General features: G+C 38.2%; 1 protein-coding gene across 2 annotated transcripts in view; it reads left to right on the top strand.

Annotated features, from left to right (window-relative positions):
* The window catches only part of TLK1 (tousled like kinase 1), a 168,104-nt gene extending 152,861 nt beyond the window's left edge, over window positions 1-15,243 (top strand). For both annotated transcript variants that reach the window (XM_025404800.1, XM_025404801.1), the window contains 3 exons: window positions 6,910-7,021; window positions 7,984-8,091; window positions 12,306-15,243. In XM_025404800.1, the coding sequence (XP_025260585.1) occupies window positions 6,910-7,021; window positions 7,984-8,091; window positions 12,306-12,482 (397 nt within the window). In that variant the 3' untranslated portion in view covers window positions 12,483-15,243. The remainder of the gene's footprint in view (window positions 1-6,909; window positions 7,022-7,983; window positions 8,092-12,305) is intronic.
* Window positions 15,244-15,583: the final 340 nt, after the last annotated feature.

Raw genomic sequence — 15,583 nt, 5'->3', positions numbered from 1 at the left:
GATTTAAATTTACATACAATCACAGATTCATAGATACAAATCTAAATGACTGTCATCCCCCTCAGTATACCTATGTGTTCACAAAAACTGCTTCAGCGTGAATTTTCAAACTTGTTAAATTCACCAGAGTGGAGAACATAAACTGTAAAATTTCAAAACAAACTTAATTCTCAGAGAAAATTAGCATAAACAGTGACATTTTAATGGGAAGAAAGATAACTGCGTTCAAGTTCATTGAAACGGGATTGTGACTACGAACATAAATGTGACCTCAGGTTTTCCAGAACAGTGTTCACACAGCCTGAGCACATCATAACCAGTTACACATGATGCTGCTGGTCTGTATAGATATCACTTTTAATGAGCAGGGATTAGTCATATTCGTATATTCTTTTAAAGCCACTTTAAAATTTTAAATTTGGCTTGTGGCATTTCCTAGGAACATGGATAAGATAAGAATGTCATGAATTTTTTATTCATATTTTAAGAAAACTATTCAAACTGCTAACCCCCTGAAAGTCAATATTCTCAAAGTCTTTGGACTTTTTTAGCAACAAGGCTCTTTTTTTTTTTTTAACAACAAAATCTTACTCTAATCAACAAAACCAACAAAAACAAAGCATCCTGGTAGATTCTTAGATTCCACGGAAGATAGCTTGAAAACCATGTTCTAAATAATAAATTATTCTTCCTCTACAGGACATTCTCATTTGTTTCTCTCTCACTCTGGCTTCACTAGTATAGGGAAGGACAAGGAAATTTCCCTTTTACAGATAGTCAAGAGACAAAGACCTTATGTTTTAGGGGCTGTACTGGAAGGAGATACGATGATGGCATTGTTATATAAGGACATGGAATGTGTTTCTCAGGGAAATCTGTGGTCCAAAAATTGGTTTATGTCTACAGTCATATTAGTTGTTTAGCTATGTACAGCTGACCTTGAATAAAATGGATTTGAAATGCATGGGCCCACTTTTATGTGGCTTTTTCTTCCGATAAATACATTGGAAAATTTTTTGGAGATTTGCAACAATTTGAAAAATCTCACTGACGAACCATGTAGCCTAGAAATATTGAAAAAATTGGCTGGAGGTGGTGGCTCACGCCTGTAATCCCAGCACTCTGGGAGACTGAGGTGGGCGGATCACTTGAGGTCAGGAGTTTGAGAACAGCCTGGCCAACGTGGTGAAACCTCGTCTCTACTAAAAATACTGAAAGTACAAAAGTTAGCTGGCCGTGGTGGCGCATGCCTGGAATCCCAGCTACTCGGGAGGCTGAGGCAGGAGAATTGCTCAAACCCGGGAGGTGGAGGTTGCAGTGAGCTGAGATCATACCACTGCACTCCTGCCTGGGCGACAGAGCAAGACTCTGTCTCAAAAAGAAAGAAAGAAAAAGAAAAACTGAAAAAATTAAGAAAAAGATATGTCATGAAGGCATTAAATTAATGTAGACACTCGTCTGTTTTATCATTTACTGCCGTAAAATGTACACAAATCTATTATAAGAAGTTAAAATTTATCAAAACATGTATACAAACACAGACTGTACCTGGTGCTATTTGCAGTTGAGAGAAATGTAAACAAAAGTAAAGATGCCGTATTAAATCATAATTTCATAAAATTAACTGTACCCATACTGTGTACTGTAATAATTTTGTAGCTATGTCTTGTTACTATTGTAAGGAGCTCAACTGTTTTGAGTATCTGTTTAAAACATTGTGATGCTAATCTCCTCCATGTGAGCAATTAATCTCTCCAGTAAAAGGCCTGTCAGAGTAAAAAGTAATCTCTCGTGATTCTCAAATATTTTTCATCATGTTTAGTGCAATATTGTCAACCTTGAATAACACCAGTAATGCTGGAAGTGCTCTTAAGGAGCAGAGAAAAATCATGACATTACAAGAAAAAGTTGAATTGCTTGATATGTACCATAGATTGAGGTATATAGTTTGGATTGAGGAATAGTTGCCCACCATTCCAAGATAAATGAATTCAACAAAAAGATCATTGTTTAAAAAAAAGAAATTTGTAAAGCTGTCTCTGCAGGTATGTCAGCAGGCACAGAAACCTTGTACTTTTTGCAAAACACCGTTTTGTCTCTAGTTGAAAATGCAAGCCGTGCATGGTGGCTCATGCCTGTAATCCCAGAACTTTTGGGAGGCTGAGGCAGACAGATCACTTGAGCCTGAGAGATGGAGATCAGCCTGCGCAACATGGCGAAAGACCATCTCTACATAAACATACAAAAATTAGCCAAATGTGGTGGCACATGCCTGTAGCCCCAGCTACACAGGAGGCTGAGACAGGAGGATCATTGCTTGAGCCTGGGATGCGGAGATTGCAGTAAGCCCAGATTGCACCACAGCACTCCAGCCTAGGTAACAGAGTGAGAACCTGTCTCAAAAGAAAAGGACAAAGAAATGCAGCTTTTTGGGTGCATGATACCCATAGACTGTAATGTGATTTTAGAAAAAACAAAGAGATTATATGACAATTTTAAAGCAAAAGGAAGGTGAAGGATCTAAAGCTGGAGAATTTCATGCCAGTAAAGGATGGTTTAATAATTTTAGAAAGAGGTTTGACTTTAAAAATGTCAAGATAACAGGAGAAACAGCTCCTGCCACCCAAGAGTTCCCACATGTTATTAAGAAAACAATTGAGGCCGGGCACAGTGGCTCACGCCTGTAATCCCAGCACTTTGTGAGGCCGAGGCGGGCGGATCACGAGGTCAAGAGATCGAGACCATCCTGGCCAATGGTGAAACCCCATCTCTACTAAAAATACAAAAATTAGCTGGGTGTGGTGGCGCGTGCCTGTAGTCTCAGCTACTAGGGAGGCTGAGGCAGGAGAATTGCTTGAACCCAGGAGGCAGAGGTTGTAGTGAGTGAGATCACGCCACTGCACTCCAGCCTGGGCAACAGAGCAAGACTCGGTCTCATTCATGAATGAATGGATGAAAAAGAAAAAATAATTGAGGAGAAAGGATAGCTGCCTGAACAGATAATTTAATGTAGACAGAAGTGCCTTATTCTAGAAAATAAAAATGTCACAGAGGACATTTATATTTGTAAGGAAGAGAAATTTGATTTGATACAGGAAGGGACAGGCTAACTTTGCTGTTTTATGCAAATGCAGTTGGGTTTATGATCAGGACTGCCCTTATCTATAAAGCTGCTAACTCTGTAGCCTCAAACAGAAAAGATAAATACCAGCTGCCAGCCTTTTGCCTATACAACAAGGAGGCCTGGACAGTGAGAACCCTTGTTTTTGGATTGGTTCCATCAGTGCTTTGTCCCTGAAGTCAGGAAGTACCTTGCCAATAAGGGACCACCTTTTAAAGTTCTTTGATACTGGACAATGCCCCTGGCCACCTAGTAGCCCATGAGTTTAATACTGAAGATATTGAAGCCATCTACTTGTTCTCAAACAAAACAATATCTCTAATTCAGCCTCTAGATCAAGAGGTCTTAAGGACCTTTAAGGCTCATTACACATGATACTCTATGGAAAGGATTGTCAGTGCTGTTAAAGAGGACCCCAGTAGAGAGAACATCATGAAAGTCTGCAAGGATTACACGACTGAAGATGTCATCATTGTTTTAGAAAAAGCCATGAAAGCCATCAAGCCTGAAAGAGTACATTCCTGCAAGAGAAAACCGTGTCCAGATGTTGTGTGTGACTTCACAGGATTTATGACAGAGGCAATCAAGGAAATCATGGAAGAGACTATAGATATGACAAAGAAGGTGGGGTGAAGGGTTTCAAGATATGGATCTTGGAGAAATTCAAGAGCTAATAGACACCCCTCCAGAGGAGTTAAGGTGACTTGATGGAGATGAGTGCTTCCAAACTGGTACCAGATGATGAGAAAGAAGTAGTAGAAGAGACACTACCAGAAAACAAGTTGACATTAGACAGCCTGGCAGAAGGGTTTCTATTAGTCAAGACATTGCTTTTGACTTTTATGACATGGACCCTTCTATAATACAGGCACTGAAACTAAAGCAAATGGTGGAAGAAGGATTGATATTATATGAAAAAGCAAAACAAATTATGATGTATGTCTGTAAAGTTGCACTAAGTGTGTCTGTCTCCCCTTTCATCTCTTCCCCCTCTGCCACCCCTGAGACAGCAAAACTAACCCCTCCTCAGTCTACTCAACCTAAAGATGACAAGGATGAAAACTTTTGTCATAATCTACTTTCACTTAATGAGTAGTGATTTTCTCTTACGATTTTTCTTAATAGCAATTTTTTTCCTCTAGCTTACTATAAGAATTTAGTATATAATACTTACAGCATAGAAAATATGTGTTAACTGCTCATGTTATCAGTAAGTCAACTTCCAGTCAACAGTGGGCTATTAGTAGTTAACTTTTTTTTTTTTTTTTTTTGACGGAGTCTTGCTCTGTCACCCAGGCTGGAGTGCAGTGGCACGGTCTCAGCTCACTGCAACCTCTGCCTCCCAGGTTCAAGCAATTCTCCTGCCTCAGCCTCCCGAGTAACTGGGATTACAGGCACCCGCCACCATGCCTGGCTAATTTTTTTGTATTTTTTGTAGAGACAGGGTTTCACCATGTTGGCCAGGCTAGTCTTGAACTGCTGACCTCGTGATCCACCCGCCTCGGCCTCCCAAAGTGCTGAGATTACAGGCCTGAGCCACCACACCCAGCCTAGTAGTTAACTTTTTAACTTTTTAGGGAGAGTCAAAAGTTAGACATGTGGCCAGGCACGGTGGCTGACTCACGCCTGTGATCCCAGCAGGAAGACCACTTGAGCCCAGGAGTTGAAGACCAGCCTGGGCAACATAGCAAGACCTTGTCTGTATACATTTTTTTAAAAAATTAGCCAGGCATGGTGGTGTGTGCCTGTGGTCCAGCTAATTGGGAGGCTAAAGTGGGAGAATCGCTTGAGCCTGGGAGATCGAGGCTGCAGTGAGCTGTGATCGCACCACTGCACTCCAGCCTGGGCAACACAGTGAGACACGGTCTCAAAAAAATAAATAAATAAAAATCATACATGGATTCTTAACTGTATGGGTCAGTGCCTCCAACCCTTATATTGTTCAGGGGTCAACTGTATTTGATATATTTGGATAGCACTGTACATACTCGTGTATTTTAGAATATACATATAATATTGCTCTTATAAATTACCTTTCATCCTCACAAGCTTAAAATATTTAGTTTTGTCTCTCTGGTCTCAAATTCTGGTGGACATCTTTTCCCAAGTTACTTTGACATCAGTTTCTGTGGTTGCTCTCCTTGCATGCATACACCTCGTGCCTGGAGAGAGTATAGCTTAATGTTTACAAGCCATTCCTGTTTCAGTTACACACGTAGACACCTGCATAAAATACACACTTTTATTGATAAAATAAATCCAGCTTTTTACTACATTACAAGTGAGTTATTGGTTATCTTTGGTAGTTTTATGTCAAGGAAGTTTCATGTGTTTTTTAAGAGATCTGTCAACATCCTGCTGAAATCTTACTGATTTTAGCATAGTGAATACAAAACTGCATTTTAAAAAAATAGAGTAATTTCCCATTTAGCAACATTATTCCTTTTGAGAATTTTAAGTTTATCTAGATTTTTTGAGTTGTGAGATGCTTGCATCCCTGATGGATCTTTTACTTATAACTGGAGATGACAGATTGATTTTTACCCTTCATCTATTAACAATTATGAACTGGCTTAGTGCGGTGGCTCATGCCTGTAGTCCTAGCACTTTGCGAGGCCAAGGCGGGCAGATCACCAGCTTGGTCAACAGTGCAAGACTATCACTACAAAGAAGAAAATATTAGCTGGGTGTGCTGGTGCACGTCTGTAGTCCCAGCATTCCGGAGGCTAAGGTGAGAGGATCACGTGAGCCCAGGAGTGTGAGGCTGCAGTGAGCTATTAGCGTAACACTGTACTCCAGCCTGGGTGACAGAGTGGGACCCTGTATCAAAAAAAAATTATGAACTTATAAATAGGACGTAGATATTTTTAAAATAGTAATTTTGAATATCCATTGTGTTTCAGACACTGCTAGTGCTTGAAACTGCGCAGTGAATAAGTTCCTGGAGCTGCTCACAGTCTGGTGTGATTGTAGTTGAATGCCGTAATAGAGGCATTGCACCATTCTGCAGTAACACGGAGAAAAGCAGAGCCACCTGGGGAGAAGCAAAAACTTATGGGGATTGGGTGGGTCTTGAAGAAGAAAAGATGCTAAGTAATTGGAGTGATTAGGGAAGGAGTAGTGATTGTCATATTCAAGAGCTCGGAGGATAAAGGAGAGCCGAGTGAGGACGCAAGTGAATTGGTTTTGATTAGCCAATTTGGCGGGTTAGGGTGGGGGAAAATAGTGTGTGCAGATTTTGAAAATGTATGTTGTTGCCAGATTAGCATGGGTCTTGTGTTACAAACAAGAGATACAAGGTCTTGTTGGCAGTAAGTGCTGTCGAGGTTGTTTGAACAAAAGAACCACATGATCTGGTGTATATTTTAGGGAGAGAAGTGCCTACAGTTTGAACAGTAAAGAGGATGGGAGAGGATTTCTTCTATTATTAGATACTCCAAATTAGACCATTGTAATCTCTCTTAAGTTTTTGTTTCTGTAGGTAAGTAGGTAGGTAGGCAGGCAGATTAGATAGATAGATAGATAGATAGATAGATAGATAGATAGATAGATAGATAGATAGATAGGATAGAGGTGAACTTTATCACAATGTTGTATGTGTTGGCTTTAGAGTTAAATGATAAAAGAATGTAAATGCTCCAGAAGTTCAGTTGATGATTTTCACTGATGGGAGTCCTAGAGTTTATGTATGGATAAAATTAGTGTTCTAAGATTTTACACTTAGAAGATTTTAAGTTACAGATTGTCAGTAGTAACCTTTCCTTTTTTCTCTCCCACAAAACTTATAGGTATTTACCTCCTGAGTGTTTTGTAGTTGGAAAAGAGCCACCAAAGATTTCCAACAAGGTTGATGTATGGTCAGTTGGAGTCATCTTCTTTCAGTGTCTTTATGGTAGAAAGGTAAATTCAATTCTGCTAGCCTTCAGCTATACATTGATAAGTTGAATTTTTCCTTCTTAAAAGCAAAATTTCACTAACTCAAAGTCAATTTAAATCCTTCTAAAAAAAGCCAGGCTTCTCCTCTATTTCTTCCTAAAATTTCCATGGATCAGAATTTATTTTAATGTCACACCAGTTTACTTGACCTGCTTTTTGCTTTCTTTCCCTTTTTTAAAGAAAAGAAGTAACTATCTGTTAACATGCTAATATTTGTCTACCATTGGGAATACTGGAGTCAATACTTTTCATTGTCCACTATTCACTTGACCTCCTCTTACACCCCTCACCCCACCCACACACACAGTTTGGCCTGGGTGGTCTGTTTCCCCCTGTTGCTTGTCAGGGAGATACCATCAAAGTTAGTCTTAATTATTTCCCAACATTTTTATATTGAAGTTAGAAGTACAGGTTACCATAGATATTATCTAGCCCACATCCCACCCCATCCCTTCATCAATAGGGTAAGAGAGGTTAAGGGATTTGTGTGGGATCGCCTCACTCCACATCCAGAGCTCCTTCATTTAAATTCGCCTGTGATACACAAAGTATTTGATCTTTGGAAATTGTCATAGGTATTTTCATTACTACTTCATCTCTTCTCTAATTGAACTTCATTGTTTAAGCATTCAGAATAAAGTTTTAAATTTCTTTTTATGTTTTTATCTTATATTGCAACAGCATTATTTTCTTCTTCTTACAGTGTTTAATCTATGTTGAAGATTGATTAGATAGGCTTTCTTGGCCTGCTATCAATTATACCTTGTTTGTATGAGAATTCATCTCAGGTTTCAAATAACTGAGGAAGATTTTGGAACACATAATATTTGGATTTTGGCTTTTGGGAATTCGCTTAGACAGAAATGATATCTGTGTTTAAATATTTTGTGAGAAAAATATCTCAACCTTTAATTTTTTTTTTTAAGCCATTTGGTCACAATCAGTCTCAACAAGACATTCTTCAAGAAAATACAATATTAAAAGCCACAGAAGTCCAGTTCCCTGTAAAACCTGTTGTAAGCAGTGAAGCCAAGGTATTAAATTTTTGTACATGAGTTTTGTGAAGTAACTTTTCTTTTATCAGTTTTGCTGACAACAAGGTAAGTACTTTCCAAAAGTAAGTAAAGTCACAAGACTCGCTGCTGCAGGGGATCTGTCCAGCAGGAGCTGGTGATTTACTTTCAGAAAAGGAGTTGCATCAGCCTCTGGTTGCTACAGTTTTTATCTTTTAAGCAGCCAAATATGGTCCCTGATTGTCTGTGTTCATCAGCTGCTACTTTGAAAATTAGGGAAAAATCACAAGATCTGGGGTCATCATTACCTTTTATGTATTATTTATCTGCTTATGTTAATACTGAGATATTATAAGTATATAAGAAATATTAAAAGTAATAATAGGGCCAGGCGTGGTAGCTCACACCTGTAATCTCAGCACTTTGAGAGGCCAAGGCGGGCAGATCATCTGCCGTCAGGAGTTTGAGACCAGCCTGACCAATATGGTGAAACCCCATCTCTACTAAAAATACAAAAAGTAGCTGGGCATGGTGGCACATGCCTGTAATCCCAGCTACTGGGGAGGCTGAGGCAGGAGAATCACTTGAATCTGGGAGGTGGAGGTTACAGTGAGCTGAGATCATGCCATTGCACTCCAGCCTGGGTGACAGAGCGAGACTCCGTCTCAAAAAAGAAAGAAAAAAAAAGTAATAAATACCATTTATTTTAGTGCTTTTATATACATTATCTTGTAACAGCCTTATGAGGTGTAGGTACTTTTGTTATTCCCATTTTATAAAAGAGGAGAACAGCCATGCCATGGCAAAAGGACCTTGTTCAGGATCATACTAGCTAGGAGGCAGCAGAGCTGCGGCTCACAAGTATCTACTCCTCCAGACTCCAAAGTCCACAGCCTTGACCTCTATGCTGCTCTGTATTAGCTCTTGAGAGCTAATCCAGTATAATCCATATGTCTGTATAATAAAATTACAGGAAATAGCTATTTCTAATTAATAGCAAAACTTTTTTGGTGTTCAGTATCTTCCTGTCTTCATCCTATTGGCCTTTTGTGTTTGTGTTTTTATTACTCCTCTGTTGCATTCATCACAAAGCTCTTTTCTCTGTGACTTGCTGTGGTAGGCTTCTCTTTTCTAAACCTGGTCAAATTCATAAGACAAACCCAAGAAGCTCCTATTTTTTTCTTGTGTGAATAGTGCAGGCCATAAGAATAATTCATAAACAAACACTATATAGTTTCTATATTCTCTTATTCTTACATAGTGCAGATACATACTGTGAGATGTTTGGGGTCGTAGTAACCTACCTAATTGAAAATATGCTGAGTTTTGTGTAATCTCACTGATTGTGTTTATTAGAACTGTCCAGCATTCCATTTTGTCTATCTTTATTGGTTTTTTGTAAATTATTTGAATGGTGGTTAGAACATTTTGGCAATTAAAAAGATAAATATAGGCCAGGCATGGTGGCTTACACTTGTAATCCCAGCTCTTTGGGAGGACAAGGCAAGATGATCACTTGAGGCCAAGAGTTCAGGAACAGCCTGGGCTATAACATAGGGAGACCCCATCTCTTAAAAAAAAAAGTGGGGGGGGCCTAGGCTTAGTAGCTTATGCTATAATCTCAACACTCTGGAGGCAGAGGTGGTTGCTTGAGCCCTGGGGTTCAAGACCAGCCTGACCAACATGGCAAAATCTGGTCTCTACCAAAAATACAAAAATTAGCCAGGCATTGTGGTACACACCTACAGTCCCAGCTACTTGGGCGTCTGAGGTGAGGAGCACCTGAGCTCAGGAAGGTCAAGACTGCAGTGAGCCATGATGATACTGCTGCACTCCAACCTGGGGGACAGAGCGAGACTCTGTCTCAAAAAAACAAATAGGCTAGGCGCAGTGGCTCACACCTGTAATCCCAGCAATTTGGGAGGCCTAGGCAGGCAGATTGCCTGAGCCCAGGAGTTCGAGACCAGCCTGAGCGACATGGTGAAACCCCATCTCTACTAAAATTACAAAAATTGGCTGGGCGTGGTGGCTCACGCCTGTAATCCCAGCACTCTGGGAGGCCGAGGTGGGCAGATCACGAGGTCAGGAGATCGAGACCATCCTGGCTAACACAGTGAAACCCCGTCTCTACTAAAAATGCAAAAAATTAGCCGGGCGTGGCAGCACGGGCACCTGTAGTCCCAGCTACTTGGGAGGCTGAGGCAGGAGAATGGCGTGAACCCAGGAGGCAGAGCTTGCAGTGAGCAGAGATTGTGCCACTGCACTCCAGCCTGGGTGACTGAGCTGGACTCCGTCTCAAAAAAAAGAAAAAAAAATACAAAAATTAGCACGGTGTAGGGGCCTGTGCCTTTAGTTTCAGCTTCTGAGGATGCTGAGCTGGGAGGATCGCTTGAGACTAAGAGGTAGAGGTTGCAGTAAGGTGAGATTGCACCACTGCACTCCAGCATGGGTGACAGAGCAAGACCCTGTCTCAAAAAAACAAACAAAAGAGATAAATATTCTTATTTTAAAGCAAAATGAATTATTTTTGTAAGATAAACATGACTGCTTTAAAAAATACTTTAACTGTGCTAGCATCTAAATCTTGTCTTATTTTCTGTCTGTAGCCTCATCGAGAACAGAAATTAAATGAATTTAGTTGACCCAAGATCTTTTTTTTTAATACTGACCAAAAAGGCCAGGAGGAATGGAGTTGCCAAAGGCAAAGTCTCATTTAGCCATTCCTGGTTCTCTTCTTAGGCTCTTTATAGGTGCCACAGTCACCTTTTTGAGATCTGGAATCCAGGAAGGGTTAAGGGGTTGTTGGGGGGATATAACATTAATAAGATACAGTTATATAATATATATCATAATATTTTAATGTAATATATAATATCTCTATATTCTGTATCCCTACAGAAGATACCTTTGCCGAGTATGTTTCCTGACTTGGTGTGGGCATCTTTAAGTACATTACTTGTTGCAGACTTCTTAATCTTAACCTTGCTATTGATAGCCTTTCCACCCCTCAAACTCTAACATATCAGTCTTGATGTTTTTTCTCCCTCTTAATCATTTTTCAGAGTGATCTCTGAAATTTTGTTAAAGATAAAAAAGGTAAGACCTCTAAGGGATCAGATTGACTTCTGATAAACAGTAAGCTATGGTAAAATTAGAATAGCTAGTATATTTTTAGAGAAAAATAGACTTCTAATGAATTTCAAAGCAAAGAAAGTACAAAATAGTTACTTTTTAATGTGATTATACTTCTGTTTAGTGGTATATATTAATTTCTAGTGTCAGCAATAAGAAAGGGAAACAATTACCAGTTACCTCCTGAGAATATTTTATCTGTTGTCACCTCCCCCCCAAAAAAAGGATGAACCTCAAAGTTTAATATTAAGTGAAAGAGGCCTGGCAAAGGAGAACATAATTTGTAGTTCTATTTATATAAAATTCGAAACAATCAAAACTTAACTGTGGTGTTAGAAGTCAAGATAAAGGTTACCCAGGTTCGACTGGGGACAGAGCCAGTGCCTGGAAGTGAGCATGAGGGGGATTCAGAGGTTCTTTTTCTTGATCTGGTTGCCAGTTACATAGATGTATTTACTTTGTGCTGTGTACTTACGATTTGTGTGCATTTCTAAAAATGTGTTACACTTCAAGAAAGGTTTTATTTGTAAGAGGCTATTCTCAAAAACTAAGTAAAATTGGTTTGAGAAAAAAAAATAGTGATTATATTCCATTTATTTAGCTTTTCCAGGAGTGTAATGATGCATAGGGTTAACCTGGGAAACAATATCCCTAATGGAAGTGTCACTTCAGTGGTCTCTTCATCTAAAGAAAGTCTTTTTGTCAGTAGGAAAAAATATTATGGCTGAAAATGGCATCTTACCCTTTGCTAAACTGAAGTGATAATAAAATGGGATGAGGGTGGGAGGACTGTTTAGCAGAAGAAAAATGCTAGAAAAGGAAGTCTTCAGAATTTCATAAGCAGAAATAACTTTCCAGTATAAGTTCAAATGGTTGCAGTAGTAATTTAGACTGTAAAGTGAACCACTGCAGGGACTTCAAGTGGTGAGTTGCATTTGGAGTGAGAATTTTATTGCTGCAGAATTTTCTTTTAAGGTTTGAACTTCCAATAAAATGAGATCTACTTATGTCTTAAATGTGTCCATCCTTCTGTTGATTCAGTTGATTGATATTTAGAAGGGAAAAAGATCATTAATTGCTGACTTTTTCTTTCTCTTTTTGAGGCCTTTATAAGACGCTGTTTGGCATATCGAAAAGAAGATCGATTTGATGTGCACCAGCTGGCAAATGACCCATACCTTCTCCCACACATGAGAAGATCAAATTCTTCAGGAAACCTACACATGGCTGGGCTGACAGCATCCCCTACGCCCCCTTCTTCAAGCATAATTACTTACTGACTTTCCTCCAAGATTGGCATGATATCTTTGAATTGCTTCCAGATGCACACTTGAGTTTGAGAGCATTTGAGTGTTTTTTTTTTGTTTTGTTTTTTTTGTTTTTTTTTACACAAGACATGGTTAAGAACTGTTTGTGAACTGAAGTTCCTCATAGTATCATTTGTATGAGAGTGGATCATGGACAATGAATAAATGCACACTTCTGACTATAATTTTGAGCAGTGAACGATGACTGCCTGTTACAAAGAAACAGGAATACCATGTTAAGATAGAAGAAAAAACTTTTGTTTATTTGGGGGAACACTGTAAATAACGTTTATAATAGTTAAATACATTTGGTTGTTACTAGAGAGTTCTAATATGAAGGGTAGTTTTTCATTATTTAAAAACACATGGAAAAATAAGAGACATATTTCTAACATACGAACTATAGTGCCTGGATACATTCTTCAGCATTTGGCAGTTAATCTGCTGAAACCAAAGTAAGAACTGAATGACAGTGACAGTTGTGTTTTATAGTAATAGAATGTGAGAGTTAGAATCTTTGGACAAAGTTAGGCTTTGTCATTTGCCTATTCTGGCTTTTACCAAGTTGTACCTCGAGATCACATGTCCGTTTTCTTTCACTGGTTATATTAAAGGGAGAGCTATTATTTCTAAATACTTTACACTTTTGACAAAATGAGCTGCTTGTTTTGAAATCAGTTGAATTCACTAAATTATAATATTGCCAGTGTTTTCAACGTGTTAGAATTGATAACAGGTATTTTTCTTTTGTTACCAGGCCTTGTTCATCAAAACAGGTGACAGTATGTAACCAAATGCAGACCAGTTCTATGCAGGATAATGATAAATTCCCTTCTAGCTCTATTGTAAATTGTTGTACAGATGTCATATTTCAATTACTAAGTTTCAGCAGCTTATTCTTGTACAAATGTTTAAAATATGGCTTTTCTAATTGGATATTGTATTTTTTTTAAGTCTTCTTGAAGGCGCTCTAATTGCTGCTAAATGATGTTGCTTCTTTGCTAAAAAAAATTAAATGACCTAGAAGGTGCAAGTTGACTGTACATCATAGAGAGATATTAAAAAGCATACAGTCATTAACAAGACGTAAAAGTGATCCATGTTGGACATAATTGAGTTTTTTAAATCAGTTTATTGGGTTCTAGGGCTGTGGAGCACATAGATACTAGATTTATAATTTGTTCATGGTTATTCTGCATTTCTAGAAAGTTCTTATCAGCAAGATGGTCCCATAAACAAATTTCTTGTGGTTTGTACAGATTTGTTAAAATGTGAACATTTTCTAACTGCCTTGTAGGGTAGAAACCATATTTTTCAGGATGCTGTATTTCACTCCTGTAAGGACTTTTTCTTTATTGTCACATTCATAATGCTGATACTTACATGTAAGTTGTTCATGTTGCAGAAAAAGGAGGTTATACTTACCACGGATTCTCTTTAATATTGTACAGTTAAACTGTATTTCTGATGTTGCAAGCCATTTTGTTTTTTCATTGTACATAGACACATTGTCTCTTTAAAATGCTGCTGAAATTGTAGAGAATATAGCCAAAACAGTAATAAACAATGACAGTTAAAATGTAAAGACTATGAAAATGACATTGGAAGGGAGCTTTCAAGATGGTAGGATATTGACTGACTGAGCTCCTTTACTTAAAAATCAGCTGAATAAATTCCTTAAGTATACTTCAAGACAAGTGTAAATTGTTTCAAGCTGTTAACGTTAAACCTAATAACCATTATCAAGGCAACTCCTGGGTAAGTAACACGTAGAACTATCAAGAGTGGTTTAAGGGGCCGGCTATACCCATTCCTCTGTAGAGCAGATAGAAATCCTATTTTAAAAAATACTACACGGTAATGAAATCTTAGCATTGATTGAGTGCTTTAGGTGCTGCCTGCAAGTTTTCAGTTTTGTTGTTGGAGTTTTCATCTTTATGAATTATAAAGTCCTGTGTTCATAAAGTAACATTTAAATTCCTGAACTAAAAGAAAATGCCCAGTTTGCTTAAAATTTTGGGGAGATACGAAGTTAATGTGTAAATCTAACTTTGAGGTTCAGTCAGTTTAATAGTATAGACCTAGAGATCACTGCTTTACCATTTTACTTTCAAATGAGTGAGAGCGACTGCTAGTGTCAGAACGCAGGAAAGGGGAAGAACAAGCCGTGAAATGAAGTTGCTTTCTTGACCTGGGTTTAGGTCATCATTTTTAAATCAAAGATGTATAGGAGATGAATCAACTTACAGACCCATGTTTTCCTTCTAAAAGTTTCCCAAAGAAATGTTACAGATTTTGAATAACATGCCAGTGATCCAGCAGGTCCAAGATGGCTAATTGAGCCACATTGAATAACTTACTTTTACCCTCACATGGAAAGTTGGTATCTATTGCTAAATGATTTCAAGGTCACTCTGACAGTCTTTGACACTACTGTTTTTTTAGGCTTTGATTGTTTTCTAGTCTCCTGGTGTCTGTCCTCAGAATTAAAGCGTGTCCTACATCCCTAAGATAAGAGCCAAGGCCTCTTTTAAGAGTCAGCACTGATAGAGCGTAAAATCTACGGTTTTGCATATGATTTTAAAAAATCTTTCTTTGATTTGAATTTGCTTTAGTGTGTACATGTTGAGAGGAAGTAAGTGTAGAAACCACCCTAATTTGTAAGTGGGGAGTTGGAGATACTTGGTAGTTTTTCAAAAATAATCTTTTTTTTCCCTTTTCTTTTTAACACTCACTGCCATCTCCTTCTAAAACAACTCTGTCAGTTTAAATGGCATATAAAATGTGAACAAACACCTCATTACATGAAGTCAAAATGGTGTAGAGCTTCAGTGAAACATCTGAAGAGTATATTATGTGTTGTTTTGCTGTTCATCATTACTTATTAAATGCAGTAATGTTGATTGCCCTCATGCCATTGTGTATTAGTGGTAAACAGTACAGTTCACCTAGATTGTTTTTTTTTTTCTATTTACAACCTAGATTGTTAATGTACTCATAAAATTTAATTACATTGCTGTTTGATTTTTGTGTGAATGTTATAACCTTAACTTACACATTTAAAAGCCCATTGA

Source organism: Theropithecus gelada, chromosome 12, assembly GCF_003255815.1.
Source record: "Theropithecus gelada isolate Dixy chromosome 12, Tgel_1.0, whole genome shotgun sequence".
In the NCBI taxonomy this organism is placed as follows: Eukaryota; Metazoa; Chordata; class Mammalia; order Primates; family Cercopithecidae; genus Theropithecus; species Theropithecus gelada.
Note: the sequence above shows the minus strand (reverse complement) of the source record. Positions and strands in the feature narration are given on the sequence as shown.